Source organism: Rhipicephalus sanguineus, chromosome 7 (assembly GCF_013339695.2).
Source record: "Rhipicephalus sanguineus isolate Rsan-2018 chromosome 7, BIME_Rsan_1.4, whole genome shotgun sequence".
Classification (NCBI taxonomy): domain Eukaryota; kingdom Metazoa; phylum Arthropoda; class Arachnida; order Ixodida; family Ixodidae; genus Rhipicephalus; species Rhipicephalus sanguineus.
The window spans coordinates 68,958,678-68,982,126 of record NC_051182.1 but is presented as its reverse complement, the minus strand read 5'-3'; the positions used below and the strand labels follow the sequence as shown (position 1 = coordinate 68,982,126).

The following is a 23,449-nucleotide window of genomic DNA, read 5'->3' as shown; positions in this document are numbered from 1 at the left end:
CGGTGAACGTGCGCTCCGGACCCAGGAGACAAGACTACGAAATCAACGAAGTCCTCACTGACGGACACACCATCATGATTTGCTAAATCTATGGGGTCAGAGGCGCGAAGTGCGCGTCCGGAAGGAAAACTGTGCAGGGTGGCCACGCATGTTTCTGTGCGATAACGGCGGCCGAGCACCCTAGATATGTTGCATTCCAAGAACAGTTTACTTCCCACGTGTACCTTCGCCCCCGGAAATGCGGGGACTAATTACAGGCCGTTGTGTATAATTAAGGCACTTCGCTTTATTTTCATTTTTGCATTCATTGCGGAGCTTTTTTTTTTTCGGACTCGACTAACAACAGGGGGAGGGGGGTGAAAGTATACGCCCTCCCCCTAATGAGGAACCGTACGCGCACGCCTATGACTATACCGCATATGTAATATGGATCACGTGTGGCAAGGAACCAGTTCGCAAGCAAGCGGGCAAATTGTCTAATTCATGAGGCGCTAGAAAGTACGCAGACGGCCTTACGTTTTGAAGAGGCTGGAGACGCCACCTCCGTGAACGACAGAGCTGGCAGGTTGGAATCACGCGCACCGAAATGCTCGAACTACTTCTAGAACACCGTAGCTCGAACGAAAGCACGAGAGCATCGTGCGTACTCGCGAGACCACGTGCTGCACAAGACGCGATAGTGGCGATAGCTAAGCGCACGTGAGCAGCCGATGATGATCATGATAGCCATCGCGTGGCACACGTGGAAATCTTTCGTCGGGTAAACTCTTATGGCCGACTCCTTTGTAACATGGGTGGACAGCTTAAACCACCAACACGTTACGTAGTTCACACGGTGCCCTGCCTGGTGTGATTGATTTGCTTGTTCTTCACCCCTCTAGCTTAGTGAGAACACACATCCTGCGAAAAGCAGACACTGCTATGAACAGTTCAGGCAAATCTTGCGGTCGTGCGAGACAGGGAGAGTTTAGAAGCGGAGCACGAAGTTGCCATTTTCTCTCTCCGACATCGAACAACAGATAGCATGTTATTGGCCAATAGCCGACATAAATCAAGAGCGCCATTTGGTTCAGATGCGCTTCTTGCCACGGGGTGCCGCAATGTGCCGGCGCCGCACTCCATAGCTTGACATTGCACAGTAGCCACACTAGTGCGCACAGGAATCATAACGGGAGGGAGCGATCGCGTTTCATCACGCGCACTCATTCTGCGTAAGCTCATGACGCGCGCTGACGTAATTTCTTTCCCCCTTGCGGTCGAACTAAAAGTCTGAAAGCAATAGGTTCAGTGGTTTTGATCTAAATAATTGGAACAAGGCGAAGAAAAAAGTGGGACATATGAGTCCCACTGCCCCACAAATGGTTAAAGCGTGCGACAAATCCCTGTCCCTACGCTCGTTTTTACAGATTTGAAAAATTTTTTTGCGGCAATTAACTCCATTTGTGATGCCATTCGATGATCACTTGGAAAAGTGGTTTGACGTTACAGGGTCTTTTCAAGCGAAGCTTGTAACGAGTTAGATTTCAGTGACTGCGTTGTACCCGAAAGACCCGTCGCCGGCGAGTGTACAAAACGCGGCCATCGAAGCTGCGCCGGTGTCATGCATATGTGCATGTGCCGTTTTCCAATAATTGCTCCCTCGATCGTGGGCGATCAGCCGTTTCTGATATGGCAATCTGATCGCTTATAGAGGCGACTTGCCATTTCGTTGCCCCATTTCATAGTTGCCTGCAGCAACTGAAATGTTGCACTTCTGAGAACGTGAAGGCCCAATTCACGACATCAAGAAAAAAAGTTGGGAGGGGAGCACTGCGATAGATAGTACTAGCACGTCAGACATGCACAAGCCAAGCTTTGCTTGCCCCCTTTCCCCAATAGGGGAAGGGCTCTTGAATTTTTCCCCAAGCAGTTTCAAGCAATGGCGTGGCTCTGTGGTCAAATGCTTGTCTACCAAGATCTTGCCAAGCAAGATTTTCACAATCTGCATTCATCAAGTGTTTTTGCTCACGGACAGCGCTGCCGCCGCCGGATTTTCTGTGACACACGCTCCTTAACATCATCACGCCAAAAGCAAAGAAACCTTCTTTCAATGTTTCCAAAATCGAAGGATAAGAACGACAGCATAAAGACAGCGTGTGTCTTTCTAGTGTCGCATTGTTATTGTTGCGGCTAACAAAAGACACTGTAAAGAGATGGCAATGCTCCTTTTGGAGTGCTTTATTTCGGGCTCGCAATACTTTCCTAGAACCTTGGACACCTGCAATATCAATGCTGATCTGCCCTAGAAGGTAACTGCCGCTTCTCAGTGGTACTTGTAACGTCGCTCGTGCTCTGAAACAAGACAAAGAAAATATGCAAAATGAATCAACTACCAGTGTGATGCGGTCTTCTATCACATGCACACATCATGACACTCGTTACTTAAGAAGAACAGCATGAACACATGATGATTGCTGGCCATTCAGTCTAGCTACCATGCATACTGTACGTGGAGCTGGCAATATCAAAAACGGGCAGACATCCGTTTGCTGCCAGCAAAACATCAACAGTGATGTGATTGACTGAAGCTGTTTTGGAGCAGTTTTTTGGAGCAGCAAAAAGTGCGTTTTGGAGCAGGTAAAAGGGCTTTTGGAGCAGCCAAAAACGCGTTTGGGAGCAGGGAAAACAGCTTTTGGAGCTGTTTTCCCTGCTCCCAGCTAAAAGCTCACTGCCAAGTGGAAAAATGAACCGTGTGAAGGAAAACAGTCAAATAAGCAGGAACTCTTTTGAAATAAAAAGTTCTGTCCAATAATGGGTGTTTGCATAACACCACTGGATCACCTAACGGCCCCGTAAGCATAAAAATTGGCGTTGCAGTCTTATAATGGCTTAGTGTGGTCAAACAAACAACGCAGGTAGGGTTTCCCAACTACAGTAGAATCTCGGTATAGAATCTGAAGGGGGAGCGACAATATTCGTATCACCAAAAAACTAGCAAAATCTGTTTTCAAACCACGATATACGCACAAAACATTTATTTCCATCAAAAGAACTCGCATACGCCTTTCTGGGACACACGTGAACGGACCAATAAGGGACGGCGCAGCTGGCTGTCGCGAAATACGTCAAAGCTTCACATGAGGCCAAATGAAAACTAAGTGAAGTCCACTCCACCATAGTGACCAGGGGCATAGTAAGGGGGGTTTGGGGGTGCTCAAACCCCCCTCGAATTTTTTCGGTTTTGCTTGCGTATATATACACGCACACATACAAACGCACGCCACGAACAGACATAAAGTATGGTTGAACACCCCCTCCCCCCCCCCCTCCCCCCGAAAAACATTTCTGGCTACGCTCCTGATAGTGACAAGCGAAGATCGACACGAACGCCGAAAGGCTTCGTGCCTGGGGCATATATGGTATGGTAAACTTTATTGGGGTCCTGGCCGATTTTTTTTTTTTTTTTTTTTTGGGGGGGGGGGGGGGAGGGGTTGGCACCTCCTTGATTTGAAGTGGGGGCCGCGCAGGCAGATGTGGTCAAGTGTCATTTTGGGCTGTGTATGCCATAGCAAAATAAATTTTTTCAGAGGGGGAGGGGGTGTGACCCCTCCCCCAGTTACGCCACTGCTTCGTGACTTTTTTTTACGACTATATAGCCTTTAATCTACCGCTACGTTAGCCGCGTAGCTTCGGAGCTCGTAGTCGCTATCGATGATCGCATTGATAGCGACCGTGGTTTCGTGCGCGGCGGTTGCGGCAAACGGTAGTTCCGTTTTCAAGGCCGAGACAGACGGTACGATTTTCCGTGCGATGCGGCGTCCGACACGGCGGTGGTGGAGAGGGAATGGTGGCTGTCCGATGCTATGAAAGGTCACCATTCCGGTTTTCCCACCGCCGTGTCGGACGCCGCATCGCATGGAAAATCGTACCGTCTGTCTCGGCCTTTAATCCGCCCGCGCTGGCCGCGCACGTGCCTTCAAAACTTTTCAAAACTACGTCGTTTGTTGCTATCTATAATCGCATCTGCCGCAGTTTTGTGCGCGGCGTTTGCGGGAAGCAGCGTCGCTTAAGGTACGTACTCACTAGCGGCAAAAACGCGCGCGACACGCCGCGCGCAGCAAGTGATGCTGTCGCGAGCGGCGGGAGTAACAAAAAACGGCAGCAACGCGCGGCAAACGCGCGAGTGCGTGCTAGACCCATTTTTCGCGGCACGCCGCAAAATGAGAACCAATCAGAAGCGAGCCGCGCAGTTGTGACGCCACCTATCTGCACGCAAAGAATTATAATGCGTGGCCTCCGAGACTAAACTGACACACACGCCGTAAACTCTCGAAAGCCGTGCCAAGGCAATAGGCTGTTGACAATGCAGCTTCTCCGCACTTCGCTGCAGGGTTCGGTGGACCCGTGCAATTGCACGAGCGATGTTCAGGAGGAGTGATTAACGGAAGAGGAGGCGCGGAGCAGCTCCGGCAAAAGACACGCGCGTGCGCCAAGGAAATCGGCTGAAGGTACGTTCTCACTTGCGGCAAAGAGACGCGCGACACGTCGCGCTCGGCGAGCGATGGTGTTGCGAGCGGCAGGAATCTCGAAAAGCGGCAGCAACGCGCGGCAAACGCGCAAATGGGTGCGAAACCCATTTTTCGCGGCATGCGGCAAAATGAGAACCAATCAGAAGTGAGCCGTGTATTCGAGTCGCTACCTGTCTGCAAGCAAATGATTATAATGAATGGCAGATGATTATAATGCGCGTTTCAAAACCACGATATGATTATGAGAGACGCCATAGTGGAGGGCTCCGAAAATTTTGCCCATCTGGTCTTCTTTAAAGTGCACCCTAATCTAAGCACACGGCCCTCAAGCATTTTCGCCTCCATCGAAAATGAGACTGGAGAGCGACACGTACGCCGCAAAATCTCGGAGGTCATGCCTAGCGAATAGGCCGTTGACGAGGCACTTCGTCCACACTTCGCTGCAGGGTTCGGTCGACCCGTGCAAGTGCAAGAGCGACGTTCAGAGGAATAATTAACAGAAGATCAGACACGGATAGCAAATAATGAAGCAAAGAATGAATATTTAATCATAAACAGGGCATGAGTGAATACGTAGTCAATAAAAGTAATAATGAGTGATAAGGAAGTACCGGAAGAAAAAAAAATACCAGAAAAATTAAATACAAACAACGCGCCTTGTTAGGAATGGAAATATATTATATGGAACAAACAAATACGTAAGGGTTATTTAAATATTATTCCATTCTTCATTAACACCACGTGAGATTGGAAGACGACACTTCGCTGACACAAGCCACTTTCAAATATATCGATTACATAGTAGTAATCTACAATTTACACTTCTCGAGGGACATCGTACAATAAAAAGTATGCACTAAGTGGTTGAAGTACGCACTAGGGACAGGATGTCACTGTCGCGTTCAATTCTGAAAGGCGAAGCTTGGGGGTCCCAAATTTTTATTTGTTTTTTTTTTCGATTACCACTGGTAATTCCTATTATTGATGCTGGAAATGCGTCATATTTCGGACGTATTTGAATATGTGATTGAGAAACGAAGCGAGCGTTGTTTAAACTAATGGCTCTTACTTAAAGGGACACTAAAGGCAAATATTCAGTCGACGTTGATTGTTGAAATAACGGTCTAGAAACCTCGTTGTGCTACTTTTGTGTCAAGGAAGGGCTTATTTTGAAATAAAATCACGTTTTAGTGGTCCGCATTGCGTCAGCGCACTTCAAATCACCCACCTGAAAGCGGTGTTTGTCACGTCACTGCTGCCGTGCCCAACGTTGCCCGCCTTTACTGCGCGGCGGCGTGCACTGGCGGCGTGCGCCATTCAGGCATCCGGCAACATCACATGCATGCGGCATTTTGTCGAACTTTCTGTCAGAGCGATTTTCACGAGCGCCCAAAACACACGCGGCAGTACGCGATACCGAAACTACCACAGAGACGCGACCGCATGAGCGAAGCAGGGTGCCGGGCGAAGCGCAGTTCGGCGAAAACGGAACCTTTGAACCACGCGCAGGCACGGAAGCAGAGCTTGAGCCTGGCCGTCATTCTCTCTGTACCGCCAGATCGGGCGCACCCAAAACCTTCTCGGCCGCCTTCGGGCACGTCGGCGTCGCAGAAGCAAAGAACAAACGAGCACTATAATATTAACAGTCACCAGTATCTCCTCGTCACGATTCAACATCGCTGAATGTGGCCGGAAAAGAAGCACAGCTGACGAAAGCCTTCGACGTACATACACCCTCCGGCAAAATACACGTGCGTGCGAAAACGACATCGCTGAACGAAGGCCGCGCGCGGGTGCGTGTTGTCACGAAAAGTATCGAACGCATCGAGACAACTCGAGACTACAGGCATCGCTGCCGCGTCACGTAAATCGCGAATGGGAACACGAACGCACGTGCCTGCCGCGAACGCTTTTGCCGCAGGCGGCGTGTCGCACGCGTTTTTGCCGCTAGTGAGTACGTACCCTTAGACTGGGCAGGCGTTGGACGCGTGTGCACTTTTCGGCGTCCCGTCAGTTTCGTCGTCGCCATACATGATAGTGTCAAAAGCGACCGCGGTTTCGCCCACAGCCGTTGTGGCAAACGATAACCAGAGTTCTGACAGTGTGCGCGCTGGCCGCGCGCGTACTTCCAAAGCTAACAGCATTCTGCTCTTGACCGTCGCTCGATTGATTCGGTACCAAAGTTCTTATCACCCGCCGCGACGCGGAAAAGTGTTCGGAACATCCAAATTTCGGCCCATTCGACACAGCGGAATTCGGCTGGGGAATTTCACAAATTCGTATCAGCCGCTTACGTTTACATCAACGCCTCCTAAATTGGTTTACTGTGGGTTCGCAAAAAGCCTGGATCGGACTGGGTTGCAATTTTCGTGAAGTCCAAATACGTCTGATATGCAGGTCTTTGGAGTTTTCAGTACACCTGCTGAATTCCGGTGCTGCTTCGTGGCCTCAATGTGCCTTCTGCTTGTAGCATGTCGATTTATCGCTGCAAAACAATTATGTTCGCGGTTAGTAGTCTGACTGCAGACAATGCAAAATCCACTGCCATCGCTGCCTTGGCGACACCAAGATGATATAGTGTCACCATTTTCGTCCATCTTGCTCAGGATGTCGACAATGAACTTGGTGGAACGACCTGAGGCTCTGACCCGCCGAGGACGGAATAGTCTTTGTTGATAGCCGTTCCACGACGAACCTAGTTTTCCACGAGGTTTGCTCACTGACTGGAGTCGCGTTCAGTGAAAATCCTCAAACAACACGAAGCTGCCAATTAACTGCGCCAGTTCACGGCTGGTGCGAAGCTTGTCCGCCATCTTGCCAGCTTCTCTGTCTGCGATAACTGCGGTTATTATTTTATAAGTGCTGTTATTTCTGGTGTGTAGCTATCCCTAACCTTCGAGTAGTGGAACTTAAAAAAGGGGGCAAAAATAAGACAGGCATGGACGTCGCTGTGCCACACTGAAATTTTACTTCTATGTTGCTGCGGCGGTGCGGTCACACCAGCTCGCGGCGAGCCGCTCCTTCCGAGGTGCATTTTTGGGGGGTCACGCCAATTTACAGCAGTCGGGAGAGGGTTATGCCGGCCCCCAAAAACCTGAGCAAGCCAAGCCAGCGCTTAACGAGCCTACCCATCAATCTGCGTCCGGTCAGGTACCCCAGAAAGCGCCAGGCAGCGTGTCGCGAAAAATGATGCACGAACCCATTCCTCTCGCCGCACGAAAATTTTGCCACGCGGCAACTTTGGAGTGTCGCGTTTTGCCGGCGCGCTGCGCACGTTTTACTCGCTAGTGTGCTTATAGTTTAATTGGCGCAGTTTTGGCGCCAGGATGTAGCAGGATGTAGCAGGTTTGACGTCTTGGCGCAGTTTGGCGCAATTGGCGCAGCTATCACATCACTGCATCAGTGAAGCATGAAATGTCCGCTAGTTCTTTCAAACCAGCAGGAATAGTGTTCATTTTTTATAAAAAGCTTGTTACAGCTACCAAGTGATTATTCACGCATCAATAATTGAGACTCGCTCAATTATTCAGACAGCATCACGGCCCAGCAGCTCCAGATGTTGCTTGCATTCTGCATGAGCTGCAACGTGACAGTTGTGGCTGCAGCGCTCTCTCATTCCTGCAGTGCGCATATGTACCCATTGCTTTGCATTGAATGCGTTCTTCGCTCTATGAGAAAGAAAAAAAGAAGTTACGAAGCCTGGACTGTGGTGCACAATGACGGGGCACGCTGCACTGAGGATGGTCGTGCTACTAGTCCAATAATAAAGCAGACAAAGGACAGCACGGCATAGGCGGAGAGTACGGGGGAAGCTGGGGGGCTTGGGCCCCCCCGGACTGCCTCATGGGGGGACAGAGCCCCCCCTGGCACCGGCCCAGGGTATTTTTTAAGAGCTTGGCTTAGGTCCCTGGGTCGTCCTGTCTGGCAGCTATTTCACAGGAGGCTGTTTATGCCCGCTTCTTTTTCATTTTAGCCATTTAAAGTTCGGCATATGGGCCAGTGACAAGTCAAACATTCAATGGAAAAATGCCCTTCAAACGGATTTTTACGTGCAGAATATGTTGTGCTGATGAACAAGTGAAGCGACCGACTTAAGCTATGACAAATTCAAAAATTCACCGGCGATTACGATACTGCCTAATTCGCTGAGCGCAGCCTCGTGTTCGGGCAACGCCAGCTGTGTTTGAAGTTTTGACTATCCGCAGTTGTAGCAATGTAACATTCGTTACATATTGCCACAGAAACTGCCAGCGCTTGAGTGCTACGCACACTATATACTCTGTGCATTGCAGCTGTCACAAACCAAGTGAAACGCCCACAGCCCCGTTACGACAAGCGAAGCCAGACCCAGTGCGCGTGCCAGCTCTGCATGCGCACGAGTGACAGAGGAAGAAAGCGAGGTTAGAGGCCAGTATCTCATGATATCGACAGACTCTGCGTTCACTCTCTTTCGTCCTCGTTCGCACTGTTGGTTACGCCGACGGCGATGCCGCTCAACGCAGCAACGGACGCCTAAGAGCTGCGCTCTAATTGTCTTGAACCCCGTAGTGCATGGTTTTGAGAACACAAAAATGATACTGAGAATACAAAGTAATCCCGACATAGTCAGTCAGTGAACGCTTTCGCACAAACTTATACCCCTGTCACACGGGCGCCCGTGAACTCCATTTAACTTCCTCGTCTTTTGCTCGAGAGAGATGGGGTTCATGTCACACGGTCACCATTTCGCCGAGGAAGTTAAGTGGAGCTTTTGGTGGAGGGAGTTCGGTAATGACCATTTCGGCTCGATAGAGTACTCTCGTTCCCAGCCAGCTACTGCTACGCTGAAAACCGCACTAGCAAAATCGTCCTAATGAGTTCAATTATAATTTTAAAAACTATGCTCTTTTTTGCGTAGCATTTCACGCCCCGTAGTGTAAGTTTTAGTTGTATTTTTTCGGACATCAGCGCTTGTACTCTCCACACCAACGCCTCACCAAGCCGCCGCTGTGAAGCGTCGCGCCATATTTGTTTCTGCACGTGCGAGGCGCACGCACAAGCACTGTGACAGCAATGGTGATTCCGAGCACATCATCAACACACGAAAACATGTTTTTGTTGCTTTAAAGGCACAGGCAAAAAATTGGACGTTTCGACGAGCGCAGCAGCGCTGTTTCTGCCCCATGCGGCAACCGTTGAAAGCTTGCACCGAGCCGTGTAGCACGGCCACAACTCCATTCTGGTTAAGCTCCATCAGGTAGTTAAATGCCGAACGGAGTGAAATAGAGTTCGGTGGTGGCCGTGTGACAGAGGTATTACTCGCCAATAAAAAAAACGAGTAATTTCTTGGTTGCCTAGATATTGGTACCCTTCGGCATGCCTGCTTATAAAAGTGCCGAGAAAAGATTGTACGCAGCTTTAATTTATCAGTAAAGGGATTTACCAAAAATTCGGCCACCAATGAGCAACTCCATTACTCGTCCAGATACATAACCGCAGCTTCGCACAAGGTGTGGTGGTAGCAAATGGTATTCGCTACCATCTCAGAATTACTTTCAGCCATCTTGAATTGAACTCACTGGCATATAATTAAAGCTTCCCGTGATAGCGTTAGCCTACTGTCTCCTGTGTGGCGCATGTTTTAACAAAGTAAAGCCTAACCCCACGCATTGCGTGAATCGATTTTACGTGACGCGGTCAACGAAAATTTCGCTTCGAGCCAAGAGTTACGAGGTGGATCGATGTCTTTGCGTAAATTGAAAACTAAATCTAGGGTCTTCCACTTGCAGATCTTCATTATGATATCGCGGGCACCTAAGAGAGTAAAGTTACATTAAATTCTTTAATTTGGAAGTTTGACTCCTCTCTCTCTCTCTCTCTCTCTCTCTATATATATATATATATATATATGGAGAGTGAGAGAGACATGTGGAAGTGCATGTCGGGCCCCCACCCCCTCCGGTAAAATGAAAACTCTCCGCCTATGCAGCACGGGACTATGGGCAATGCTGGTATGATGAAACCCTCTCCACTTTTTTTATTGCGATAGCAATTATATGGACAGTCTCGGCTGGATTTTGCCGTCGCCGTCGTCATGCACCGTATATGTATAAGTATGTATATATATATAAAAGCCCCAAAGAAAAATAACTCAGAAAAATGCTTCCGAAGCGCGGAATCGAACCAGGGACCTCCTGCTCCGCAGCGAGCGGCGCTATCCACTACGCCACGAAACGCAGATCCTCCACGTAGCTAACGGCGAGCGTTATATACACACCATTTAGCGCTGGACGGACTCAGAGACAGCAGGTGATAATAAGCGTGTCTTCATTACCAGCGAGGTGGCGCTAGGAGCCCGCCGGGCGCATGTAAAAGTCGTCGTCGGCGAGCTCGCTCGCTTCTTCTTATATTTGCGCATGGGAGAAGCTTGCCCTTCCGCTGTCTGCTCGCGCGGTTTTCTCGTGGCGAGGGGTAGAGGAATGTTTCACGCTTTCCCCGTGATGTCCGCGCTCATGTTACGGCGCGTACGAATGTCACTCGAGCTCAGGGACGCCGCCAAACGAACAAATAGAAGATGAGCGCGAACTATCAAGTGTCACAGCTCGACACTTGAAGCACGCTAGTTTCCTTCGCTGCTTCGGCCGCCTTTGCAACAGAAGCGCTGTTCAAACTGAGAGTATCCATTGGTGAGCCTCACTTCGTATAGCATTAGTTTCTTGCTATCGCATTCATTGCTTCGCCCTTGCGGCGAAACTGTGACTTTTTTTTTTTAATCAAGAAAGCCACAAGAAAACCACCAACGCAACCAGACTCGCTCCTCTGGCTTTTAAGGCTGGGTCTCTTTTGCACGTGTGAATGACGTTACAGACAATGAGCCACAAAAACTGGACAATTGTTGGTGACAAAAAATTACCCCAGCGTAAACGCTCACACACACATGCACACCATTATAAGATTCTGGCAAAGCTGAAAAGCGCAGCCAATTAACTTGTTACTCACGGGCACATTTGTCGGATAACAGCCTTAAAAGGGCAACAGGCCGAGTATGAATATCAGAGCAACTCCAGCTGAGTCAAAATGTATTTAGCAGAAAGTAAACGATGTGCTGTTTGTTCCTCCATTTTTACTGGGCTCATAATTTTAGTGCATTCTCAGATTCAAAGAAAAGGACCGTTCCGAGTCCCTTTTCACTCAAACCTCGATATAACGAACATGGATATAACGAATTATCGGTTATAACAAAGTAAATGAAGAATAGCCTTGGTAATAGATACAGTGGTTCAAATGAACGTTTATAACGAATTTTCGGATATAACGAAGTTATTTTCGTGGCACATGCAACTTTGTTATAAAGAGGTTTGAGTGTAATGACATAGCACAGGAAACCTTTTCAAGCAATTCACCACCCATTAACATTAAATGGTGTGAGCTGCCTCGAATGCTGCTGTCTCCACTAAAGTGCCAACATGTCTTGCAGAGGCATAAAGTGCAGTACGCATATTTCATGGTTTTTGCAAAGCCGGCACACCTGGGCAACATGAATTGCACTAAAGACATGTGGATCGTTCGACACGCTTTTTCATTAAATTAAGCATTTTCTTTGCAAGAAACCGGCGCTACTAAATTTCTCTTATTGAATTTTAACAGTGTACGCCAACTTCACGTTTGCCTTTAATGTCTATGTACAAGGGCCCTGCAGCACATTACTGAGTAATCACCGAATGGCTTTATTAAAGGAGTCCATCGCCTAATGAATCGACTGCCGCAAAAATTTTTAGAATCCATCAAGCACGAGCGGAGTTACAGAGATTTGTCAGACGCTTTAAGCGATTTCTCTCTCCTTTCGAACCAGCGAGCATGCTGAAAGCTACGCACAGGAAAGATGACAAGGGGCACGAAACTACGCTCGTTCAACAGCACGCGTCCTGACCTTGAGCACTTTGGTTACTTTGAACGTACGGCTTACTTTCAGTGTGATCGTGAGCGAGCACGTCGCGACATCCTGCGGCAGCTATGCAGCTCACGATGCTCAAATTGGCTAAATGACCGTGGACTTTGGGTTTATGGCGCGGTCATTTGAAAGAAGAGCGAGCGATTTCTAGCCGACTTTGAGAACTCTAAATTCTAGGCCATGTGCTGTTCTATATGTTGGGCTCGCATGTTCTCAGGAGCCTCGACTACCGATCGACAGTGTTTCCTGACCACGCTCAAACAATTTGCAGGGCCCCTTTAAAAATTTGAATGTTGCCAGACGCTTCAACATGCAATTACTACAGTGGATTCTGCACCGGTAGTGTTCCAACACTGGGGAAAATACAGACTGGAGCAGGTGCGCACAACACTGTGCATCAAGAACACCGTTGTTCATGATAGTTTAGTAATCAAGCAGAAATCAGTGCCTATTAAACTAAGTTTTGTCTTCAATAAATGAATTTCTTTTTACTTTTTCTTTTTTCTTCAGAGGTGATAACGCATATGTCTACGTAATTAATGTGGCAGAAAAGCTTGTTTTCTGTTTATTACAGGTCAGTTTTGGTTTATTAAAGTACATGATGTATTGAACTACCCTAAAATGCTGAGCAAGCGCCCCCCTCGCTATTTCGGGAGATCTGAAATAAGCACCAGTGACCGAGCAAGCGCCCCCCCCCCTCTCCTCCCCTGCGACGACTTTTTTTCCAAGACTAGCGTCGCTTGTGTAAAAAGAACCACAAGAATGAGTACACAGAATGCATATCTAATCTTGTTATGAAATTCCGTTGTCATGTGGTCAGTCGTATATTGGTCCAACCGGTCGCGGCTTCAATGGTTTGACAATGACGAGAGGGAATAAAAACAGTAAATAAATAAAGCATTTCATTACAAACACAGATGGGCTTTTTTTATTTATTATTTTTAGTCACTCAAGCCCGTTTGTTGTAAGCATGTCTGGCTAATCATGCATGTACTAATTATCAGTCACCGAGTGCACACAATACACTTCGAGCAATGCACCCAGGCTGACAAAGAATTCAGCAATACATTGCGAACGCATCGTCTAGCCAGCATTTGACAGCTGCCATTGTTGCAAACGAGCAGAGTGGTGTGCATACTCACTGAGCTTGCCGTAGTTCAGATAGTAGAAAATCAGCGAAGTGCCCACAGCAAACTGGATCACTGGCGTCAGGCCTGCGTACTTGGGTTGCACGTATTTCATCTGCCAGCGCCAGAATGCTGCAATGAAAGACGGTGAGCAAGCATTTCGGATATGCCCAGTTGCACGCTGTGAGGTCACACTGGAAGTTCACAAAGAATACCTGCCCCCCCCCCCCCCCCCCCCCCCCCCCCCCCCCCCCCGGTAGACACAATCTCCATTTCCCACAGAAACTACCGGAAGATAACTAATTTAATGCGTTTTTCACAAACAGCTGCATCTAGCGGCCGTTTTGGAGTTTTCGGCAAGTTTGCACTTGGTCGGAGAGTGCAGTCTCACCGCACCACAGATCAAGGTAATCACGCATGTGGGCTGATAATGTGATTCACCGTGTGATGTGAATAATAATAATAATATCTGGGGTTTAACGTCCCAAAACCACGCTATGATTATGAGAAACGCCGTAGTGGAGGGCTCCGGAAATTTCGACCACCTGGGGTTCTTTAACATGCACCTAAATCTAAGTACACGGGCCTCAAACATTTTCGCCTCCATCGAAAATGCAGCCGCCGTGGCACCGTGTGATGTGACATGAACAAACCATATTTGCATTTTTCGCCAACTACAGATATGTGAACAGATAGTAAAATTACCCCACCATGTGTGCAATTGCTAAAGTAGAGATACCAAGCACCTATGTTCAAGTCCTAGTTTAACCATGGTTCCTCGACTGACAGGGAACAACACCACTAAGCCCGCACGATTTGCGGCGAAACGATCAGGCACACATTATCAGCCCGCACGCACCAATCCATGCCATCATGGTGCGGCAACATTGTGAGCACCAAAGTCGAGTTCGTGTTAGGTTAAACAAGAACGCTGATCAATGTTGCCACTCATGAAAATCAATTCTGCAAGTCTTTTAGACCGTGCATGCACCTAGACATGCAATCTCAAACTCAACAGCCAACAAAGGCGCCACCCTGTAGAGTGGGGCACTTCAGTGCTCTTCACAGCAGTGGATGGCGACCTGAACCAGCTGAACCAGTTCACGAGAAGCTGCACCTTGCCGTTTGTTTCAGCGGTTAGGCAATGGCACTCTGAGAACCACACCGTTCTTTTCATAAGGTTCAGGAGAGGTACAGCACTGGTTCATGGTTTTCCTGCACCTCTTCTGCCGAAGGTGCCGGCTTGGAGCAGATGTGCGCACGAGTGGCAGATGAGACAATGCGGCATTCAGGCATAGGCAATGTACGCGCGCCTATGGTTTATACACAGTGTGGTGTGCGTTTGCACCTCATGAACTGTTCGTATACACAATTTGCCACCTCTCGAAGTTGCATAGTCAGCGTACATTAAGCAAACAAAAGTAAGGCCTGCACTTTGCATGCACCACCAAACTTGAGCTGCACATTTTCTGGACTCCCCGTGCACCGTCGTGAACTGGCCCAGATCGGCGCAGGTGAATTGAACGTACCCGGAAAGTTGCAGCACACAGCTGCTGTTCCAGTTAAGCCCGAGCAAAACCAGCGTAATGACTAACCTCTACTGCAGAGCCCAGCAAAGGCCCTCGGGTTCTTGTTCCGCCTGGCCAGCCAGGCTGGAATCTCGCTGAGACGCAGCTCGGAGAAGGGAGTGTCCGCTGTAAAACAGTACAAAAATGAAACTAAACATTCACTACCAAGCCACGGACACATTCCAGTAACAACACATATACTCTATTTCACAACTTGTAGTACACACTGAAAAAATGCCAGGCCTGCGCGGAAGGCACAACACAGTCACAACGAAAGCTGGAAGAGCAGCATTTGTAGAGCCCGTTATAAACTCTCTTGGGGCTACTAATAAAAGCAGACTATCAACGTACCCACTACGCCACAAATCATAATTTTTATGAACTTAGGAAGCACCCACTACGCCACTATTCGTCATTCTGCGGGAAGCGAGGTACCAGCTACATGTCTGTAAGGCATTATGAGCACTCTGTTAATGCGACGGCTGATGACGAAGAATTATGGCTGAACCCTTTATAATGAGTTGGGAAGCTTCAAACGACCCACTAGTTAAGTAATTCGCATTGTGTGACGCCTGGTTACAGAATTTATGTTGTGTGATGTCTGGTTGTTATTTTACTCCTGTCAGGCTACATCATGTCCGTTAATGTGGTTCCTTTCTGACATGAAGCCTATACAGGGTGTTTTTGCAAAGGAGCTTCAAGCACCGGCATGGCTCTTTGGTAGAATACTGGGCTGCCTCGCAGAGGGCCCAAGTTCAAATCCCGTTCTATTTCTATCCTAAATATTTTTTCTTATTTCGCGCAATAGCAGTTACAGGTACCGCGGCGGACAACTACGGCACCAAAAACGGCTGTTGTTGTGATCTCAGAACAGCTTTCGCTGCAAAACTTTTCCACCCCATTAGACGTCTCTTCATCAAAGAACAATAAACATCACCTTGCTCACTTAAGTTTTCATTTCTTGAAAACTATGTGCTAGCCATTTTCCTGTGTTGAATAGGAGATAAGGTCACACAGAATGTACGCCATTTGTGACCTGGAAGCACTGGGCACGCAGCCTCAAAGCAAGGAGAGGCATGTAAGATGGTTTATCATTGTGACAAAAACACAACTCAAGAGGCGCAACACTTTTGAGGAGTGTTGGGCAACGCTGTGGAAAACTATGCAAGTATTGCGGTCGCAAAATATTACCCATATAAACCTGGTAGGGCGTGTGAGCAAAACACCGCCTTTTCTTCTTTACACGCTAACGTTTTATCTCGCTACTGGTGAGATGGTGGATTTCTTGCCTTGACTTTGGAGGCATCACTTCGACTCGAGCATTTTGAAAAATCCTCCTTGGTGTTACCATGAAAAACAGGACTTATCACAGCGTTGACCCCTGTTGCTGGCGTAGAAAACCCTAACCTTGAAAGAGTGTCAGTACGCGACACTTTTCACGGATCGCTTTTGCGTCCCGTTGACACTCTTTGCACAGTGCACAGAGAAGTGGTTTCAGAACAAGCACTTTCGGACTGCGGGAGGTTAACCTGGCGTACTGAACTGCGACCGTCGGTGAAGACTCAGTGTTCGGACGGTTTGGTCCGATCATTAACAGAGAAGGCGAGCATGAAACTGCTCTGAAACGAGCTTTTGCAGCCTGGGGTATCGGAAACATTGCAGAGTTCGTAGGCTGCGCTACGTTGCAACGTAACGCAATCAAAGGCCGAAAACCCACCGTGCTTACGCTACGGTTAAGGAACAACCACTACAAGAGCAAAGGAGCATTCGAAGCTAATCTTTTTGTTGCGAAAATCGCGTCTACCGGCGAGCCAAAGAGAAACACGAGGCTTAGGAGTACGTTCACGTATGAACCTCCAGCATGGGGCGGTTAAGAGTGAAACAATTCTGCAGTGATGTTAGGTCCGTTAGCAGACGTTATACGCACGTTTTCCATAGTAGCGAGACGGGTCGTAAGGTCCGTGGACCCTAGGGTTGTACTCGGGAGGGTAGTCTCCGAAGGCCATCCCTGCTTTCGATGAAGGTGAACGGAAAGGCAAGCAGTCGGCAATGTCACGTGACAACCTTTACTACCTGCTGGACTTCTGATGCGCGTGGAGCTGTGAAGCCGAATGATGGGGTTAAGTGGGAACACATGCCGTCCGCAATATGCGTTTATGGTAATTGTACGGCCATCGAACTGCATTTGATATACGCTACAATGAATATAGAAAGCATCAGGCTTAGGTTGTAGAACGCGTGCATACGGTGTAAAAAAAACAACAGAAAAATCTACACTTTTAAAAACATGGTGGCGATGACGTCTTTTTTGCTTCTGCAAAGCCGAAAAGCAAAGCCTTTGAGATTTGTAGCACTCGCAACGTTAGAAATTTGGAAGTTGAAAACACAATGTAAAGCATCTGACTTCAAAATATACTTTTAGAATATATATATATATTACGTTATTTGTTTTAAAACCACTTGCGCTTTACGCACACAAATGTGCTTTTACGCGAGATTACACGATCGCTAGGTGCGTGTCCTCAGAGAGCTATGAACACACGCACAGAAAATTACCTGGCTTCGAGCCAGCCGAATTAGCGCGAAAGCGAATCCAACACAATCCGTCGCTTTTTGCTGCCGACGCCCGTGTTCGCCTGTTCCTGTTTTGCGTGCATAAATAATCGGTGGCTCGATCGGCGTACTGGTGCATCTCTCTCTCCGAGCATCATCCCGTGGGGTGCGATGGCGGCGAAGGAGCGACTGGACACCATCCGCAAGCACCTCCAAGGAGCCGGCAACGAGTCCAGCGACGATGCACGCTCCCAGGACGGCGGTGCCGCGGCGAAGGGCGTCTGCCCGCCCGTGGCCAGGACCACCACGATTCCAAGACGAAGGTGAGTTTTGTGTGTGCGTGTGCACGTTGACGTCTTGTTTCTCTTTCAAGTGGACGCCCTTCCGGCCTATGAAAGGGTCGTCTAGAGACCGGTGAATGAGCCCGATGACCGCCCGGCTAGGGGCAACGTACGCGACGTTTTCGCTTTTGACATGCGGCGCGCGCCGGACGAAAGTTGTTGCTTTCACGTGTGGTGCTAGACTTGCTGAACTGATCTCTTATAGCTGACTGATCTTCGCGGCGTGCTTGCGAGTGTTCCGGGCTACAGAAGTGATCTCTTTCTCCAAGCCCACGCGACCGTAGATTCGGTGCTGTTCCAGAGAATTCGAAGGAAGAGAGGACAAAACTGAGGAAACCAGTCCGGCATGTTGGGCGCGAAGCACGGTTTGTTCGTATTTGAAGTGCGCACGCAAGAATGCATTCGCGCGATCCGAGAGCCGGTGTTGTTTACTGTACTACATACATTTGGTTTATCCCAATGTTCGTACATACGTGCGTGATACTGAACTTTTGGAAGAAATCTTGGCGACTGAGAGGTCGTCGACTGCACGATTACGCGCTACGTGTGTTTACAGAAAAGAATCTTGTGTCCGATCGGAGCTGTCACCGTCGTGTCACTGGCAAGAGGGCAGATTGGGAGGCGCTGTTTCTGTATCCTAAGCTATCGTCTTGTTTCCGATTGCTGTCTTAAGACGAGGGTCGTTACTGTTTATTCAACGATAGTTTTGAAGAATACGCGTCGTCCTATCTCTGTTCCAACCGCTTTTCATCCTTTTTTTTTTTTTTTCCATCTGACTTCTATCTTCTTTCGTAGTTCTCTCCGGTTGGTCGACGTGCTTTTCAGAAGTGTCGTCCATCACCTCGCCCGCATTGACATAGCGCAGCACCTGCTGTATCGAACCGGATAGGGGTTCGACGCAGCTTGTTTAGAGTAATTACCTAGCTTTTGTAAAGCTCGTGCAGATTTTGCAGACCTTTGCATGATGGTTCTTATGGTGTGTGTGTGTGTGTGTGTGTGTGTGTGTGTGTGTGTGTGTGTGTGTGTGTGTGTGTGTGTGTGTGTGTGTGTGTGTGTGTGTGTGTGTGTGTGTGTGTGTGTGTGTGTGTGTGTGTGTGTGTGTGTGTGTGTGTGTGTGTGTGTGTGTGTGTGTGAGAGAGAGAGAGAGAGAGACACCGTGACGGTGTCAGTGGCATGTTGAGAGCTTTCTGCAGCTGTAATATTACTCGTGCATTTAATCGCAGGCTGTGACAGACAGCGCGTTTGGGTTCAGTAACGTTTCGTGGCGTCGTAGATATCTTATTTTTCTTCCCAGTCTCAGCCATCCGTGACTCGAAATTGCCTTGGCTAACGTAACGCGCGTTGAGATTGTTGCAACATGTGCCACATATTTATTCGACATTTGTGGCTGAATAGCAGCTGCCTTTTTTTTCTTACGTGCGCTCTATAGTTATGAATGCGTGGCTTAGTCACGTAACTACAGCCAGGCGTAACTGACATAAAATTTGCATATTATCGGTAACTTTTGAGGAAGTATTTTTGGAGCTGTCGCACTGAGGAACCGGTTCTGTGACGCTACAGGTCTAGACAGGCTAGTGTAAGAAGCACTGGAAACAATCATTTCTCGATCATGATCATACTTGTAGCCATGCTTGTAGCCACTGCCCCGTCTGAATGCTTGTCCTTGTAGCCATGTCCCACGCGGCAAGTCACATGGGCCGGTGGTCCATCCGTCACCGCGGCGGCAAACCCATCATGGTTAGGCAGTCACCCATCATGGTTAGGCAGGAAACCTCTTTTTCTTTTTTGATGATTCTCCACAGAGTATGGAACACCGGGTCCAGGGCAGGCTGTTGCAATCTTGCTGGCCCCCCTGAATCGCTGGTGTTTGCATGGTCGTCCAGGAGTGCTACTGTGGACACTGTAGAATTCCGTCATGTTGTCTAATTCGCCATTTTGTCAAATCTGATTGACCCAGAGTTTTGCTACGGCCTCACTAATTGGTTACAAATGCCTCCATTACGAAATTTGACAGTATGGCACGGCTAGCTGTGCTAGAAAGAGCGGCTTCCCACTGGGAGGAAGAGGGTTTCGGTCAAGGATCCTACGTAGGCCTGGTGGTTTGGCGCATTTCTACGCATAATGGTAAAAATTTGTGCGTATCCTCCACAGAGATGACATCGGTCGGGGTCTGCACCACCTGAGAAATGCCTAGCTTTCGGGTTGGGTGGGAAGTGTGGCGGAGTGCACTATTCGGGAACTATAGGAGCTGGCACCAAGCGGCTGTCTCTGCACAGTTCAGTGCAGACGGTTGCACTGCAGACAGTTCAGTGCAGTTCGCGTTTGATGGGGTCCTACGTAGCGTTGTAGTCTGTGTGCGTATGTGAGCGGTATACTTTCCACCTTGTCTTGGTTGGGATGGTCTTATATGCAGGCTCCTGGAGGGTGAGGCCTCGGCCATGAATGCGCTCGCATTGCCAGGGAGATAGGCATATGCCACTAAGGTGGCCAAACAAATTTGGATTGGTGGGATATCTTGGCTTTGGCATCGGATATTACGTGCGGTCGGCGTGGTGTGTAGTGTGTCGTTTCGGCACGCTTGCTGGGGTTCTGCTGGAATATTAGCTTATACGTGTTCAGGCGCGCTGACAGCCAAAGCAGTGGCGCACTTTTGCGCTTCCGTGCTGTTAATTGTCGGTGCGTATTATTAATGTCCCCTCCTTAAGGGGTCTTTGTGGCTCTCTGCCTTTTGTCTCGCTAAATCACCCTCCCCCCCCCCCCCCCCCCCCCCCCCCAAGACTCGGGTGCCCTTTCCCGACATCTCCCTTCGTTGAGCCGTTTTTCATTGTCGGTAAAAAATTCTGGAACAAGGGGTTGTCGCTGGAGCCGACGTTTCCAGAAGCGGAGACTTGTCTTCAGGGCTGTCACGTCTTCAGTTGCAGCCTCGAAGAAGACAAGTCCGCTTGTCGAAACGTCGCCTCCACCGACACCTCCATGTTCAAGAATTTTTCATCGCTCCAACATACCATCTTCCCCTGAACTTCTACCTGATTTGGATTGTCTGCAAAAGTCGGACTACATCGCCGCCCCTCGAGCTGTGAAGTCGCATTTCGCTCCTCCGTCGGTTTTAAACTCCCGAACACGCCGTTTATCCGGGGCAGTGAACTGCAGACGGTTTGGTATCCCAGCACTTGCAGCCACATCCGGCCATAATGGGACCATGTGGAGGAAGCACCGTGTGATGCATCTGTCCGTGCATGTGAAGTGGCGATACTTGTTCCAAACCGAATGACAAAACAAGCGATTCTGTATCGATCGTTAATATGAGGCAGTAACACGTTTCCTTCTTCTCCCCTATTTTTTTTTTGTCTCTTTATTTTCGTCATGTCTGTACCACCTGAGAATTTTTGCGAAGGCCATAATGACGGTTTTAAAGCCGCAGCTTTGCAAAAAAGAAATCATCTAGCAAATTAGTTTACAGTAACCATGCAATTTCAATTGCGTTTTGTTTCAGCTGTGCGTATATTTGCGTTCACTGGAGGCTCAAATCCTGGCATATGTATGTTTCTGCAAGTGCGCACTGCTGTTGTTGAAGCGTCTCCTCCCCCCCCCCCCTCTCTCCTCACGGTTGCTTCATGTTACATCGGTGAAAAAACAACGCGAAAACGGGACAGAGGGGAAGAAGCACGCAGCGCAAGTGCTGCTTCATGTTCATTCAAAGAGTACTGGCACGCATTTTAAATATTTTCGGATTGTTGCTCTGGATGAAAACACTGGTGTCGATAACCCCAAAAATGAGTATTGCGGTGCCTGAGAATGCATCGAATACATTTTTAATACCGCTACCTTAAAACAAGAACTTTCGGTTTTGATATCGAGTGGGCGGCTTCTCAGTGACGTGTCATCGCAGTGTGACGTCACGGGGAGACAGCAGCTCGCGACGTACTAACGGAAGATCCGTCATCTGCTCGTGGTGCACGTAAACAGCGTCCAGTGATTACTGCGATTTAGGCTGCATGCAGGACGCAAAGTTCGCAAACTCAGTGGAACTGCGTTGGCTCGTCGGGATAATATCCATTGCGGTGGGGCTGGCTTGCTAATGCTCAGCGACGAAAACTTTAAGATCAAAGCATAAGCCAACGCGTGCCCTATACCTGAAAGATCATAAAAACAACTTAAACAAGCTATAGCTTAGTTATGCCATTAATTATTACGTAAGACCGTGTATCTTAATTATCAGAAGCCAAACACGACGCTCTAGAACAGCTCTGCAGGCCATTGATTTCAATGTAATTCTGCCCCTTTGGACGATGAAGCGGTTGAATATTACCTGCCCTTTGATGGTCCAAGGGGGTAGTACCGTTCCATAATTTTAGCACTATTGCCATTTTTGACGTTATATACAACAGTATTAGTAAAATAAGTGGCAAGCAGTTGTATGACTTGCGTTATTTGCTGCGAAAAGGCCCCCGATGGAATCCTGCGCTGATGTGCTAAGCTGTGAAGGCGAGGCAAAGGAAAACTTCGTGCGACCTTGTGGTTCTTCGGTTCAGCAATATGGGCCAAAACGCCATTTTTCCCAACTTTGTCATAATATTGTGGCAACGTTTCTTCTTCTTTCGATCCCGCAGTATTTTTATCACTTACTATAGGAACCTACAAAGCCCTCAGTGTGAATATATTACTCGCGGAAAAATCGTTGCTCTTTCTAAGAGATGCTAAACATGCAGCATCTTGCGACTTTCCGTCAAGGCCAAAAATAATGAAAGTTGAAACAAAAATGAGCAAACTATCATAGTCATGAAATAGCAGCGCCTTAAAATTAAGAAAAAAATTGTTTCGTAGTAATGGCTCAAACCAGTAATTTTATATAAATTGTTATGTACGACGCGGTTTCACTTCCATGCCCCAAGTTCGAAGCGCCCTCTAGGCAACACAGTCTTTTTTCCGAAATATAACGCCTCAATAACGACCTCTGACATTCGCACATACCAGCCCAATTTATTTTGGCATGATCGGAGATGGTCGAAAATTGACCTGGTACACTTGATATGGAATGACCCAATATTAAGTTTGGCTGAGCACTGATAGCGGAATATTTGCTGAAATTTGGCAGGAAGTCCAAGTTTTCGACCGAAAACCACCGACACGAAGGTAACGAAGGTGCGTGTTTGTGGGAAAACCGCGTACCTGAAATACGCTGAAGTTTCTTGACGTCATGGAAATGAGGAAATGCTATTGGATGGGTCATCAATGCAAATTTACTTTGTATGGGACAGCGGCGGCAGTGGGTGCGGCTTACATTTCATTTTTAGGTTGTAAGCGACCGCAGTGGTGCTTATCAAGCCTGTGCTGCTGCGGTGCGCATGCGCGGAGGCTTAAAACGTGTTCCTGTTTTCTTTCCGCTAGTTGCCGCGAAGGCAGCGCCCATTTCTCAGCGTCA

General features: G+C 48.4%; 2 protein-coding genes across 4 annotated transcripts in view; one reads left to right on the top strand and one right to left on the bottom strand.

Moving 5' to 3' along the window:
* Positions 1-2,202: 2,202 nt before the first annotated feature.
* LOC119399512 (putative ATP synthase subunit f, mitochondrial) lies at positions 2,203-17,241 on the bottom strand. Its single transcript, XM_037666316.2, has 4 exons — positions 17,061-17,241; positions 15,161-15,259; positions 13,581-13,697; positions 2,203-2,331 (listed from the first exon to the last, which is right to left on the bottom strand). Exons 1-4 carry the CDS (start codon positions 17,137-17,139, stop codon positions 2,303-2,305), a joined length of 324 nt encoding a protein of 107 aa, XP_037522244.1. The 5' UTR covers positions 17,140-17,241; the 3' UTR covers positions 2,203-2,302.
* A 510-nt stretch (positions 17,242-17,751) lies between these two features.
* LOC119399510 (alkyldihydroxyacetonephosphate synthase, peroxisomal) overlaps positions 17,752-23,449 on the top strand; it is a 470,712-nt gene continuing 465,014 nt past the window's right edge. For all 3 annotated transcript variants that reach the window (XR_007416870.1, XR_007416871.1, XM_037666315.2), the window contains exon 1: positions 17,752-18,009. Coding sequence is in view for 1 of the 3 variants with exons in the window: in XM_037666315.2 (XP_037522243.1) it covers positions 17,858-18,009 (152 nt within the window). In the remaining 2 variants the exon portion in view is untranslated. The remainder of the gene's footprint in view (positions 18,010-23,449) is intronic.

Coding starts and splice junctions, on each gene's coding strand:
- LOC119399512 (XM_037666316.2), bottom strand. CDS start 17,139: ATGGCCTTCGGAGACTACCCTCCCGAGTACAACCCTAGGGTCCACGGA. Junction 15,260..17,060: donor GTCTCGCTACTATGGAAAAC/GTGCGTATAACG, acceptor ACTGTTTTACAG/CGGACACTCCCTTCTCCGAG. Junction 2,332..13,580: donor TCTGAACTACGGCAAGCTCA/GTGAGTATGCAC, acceptor GTCTTGTTTCAG/AGCACGAGCGACGTTACAAG.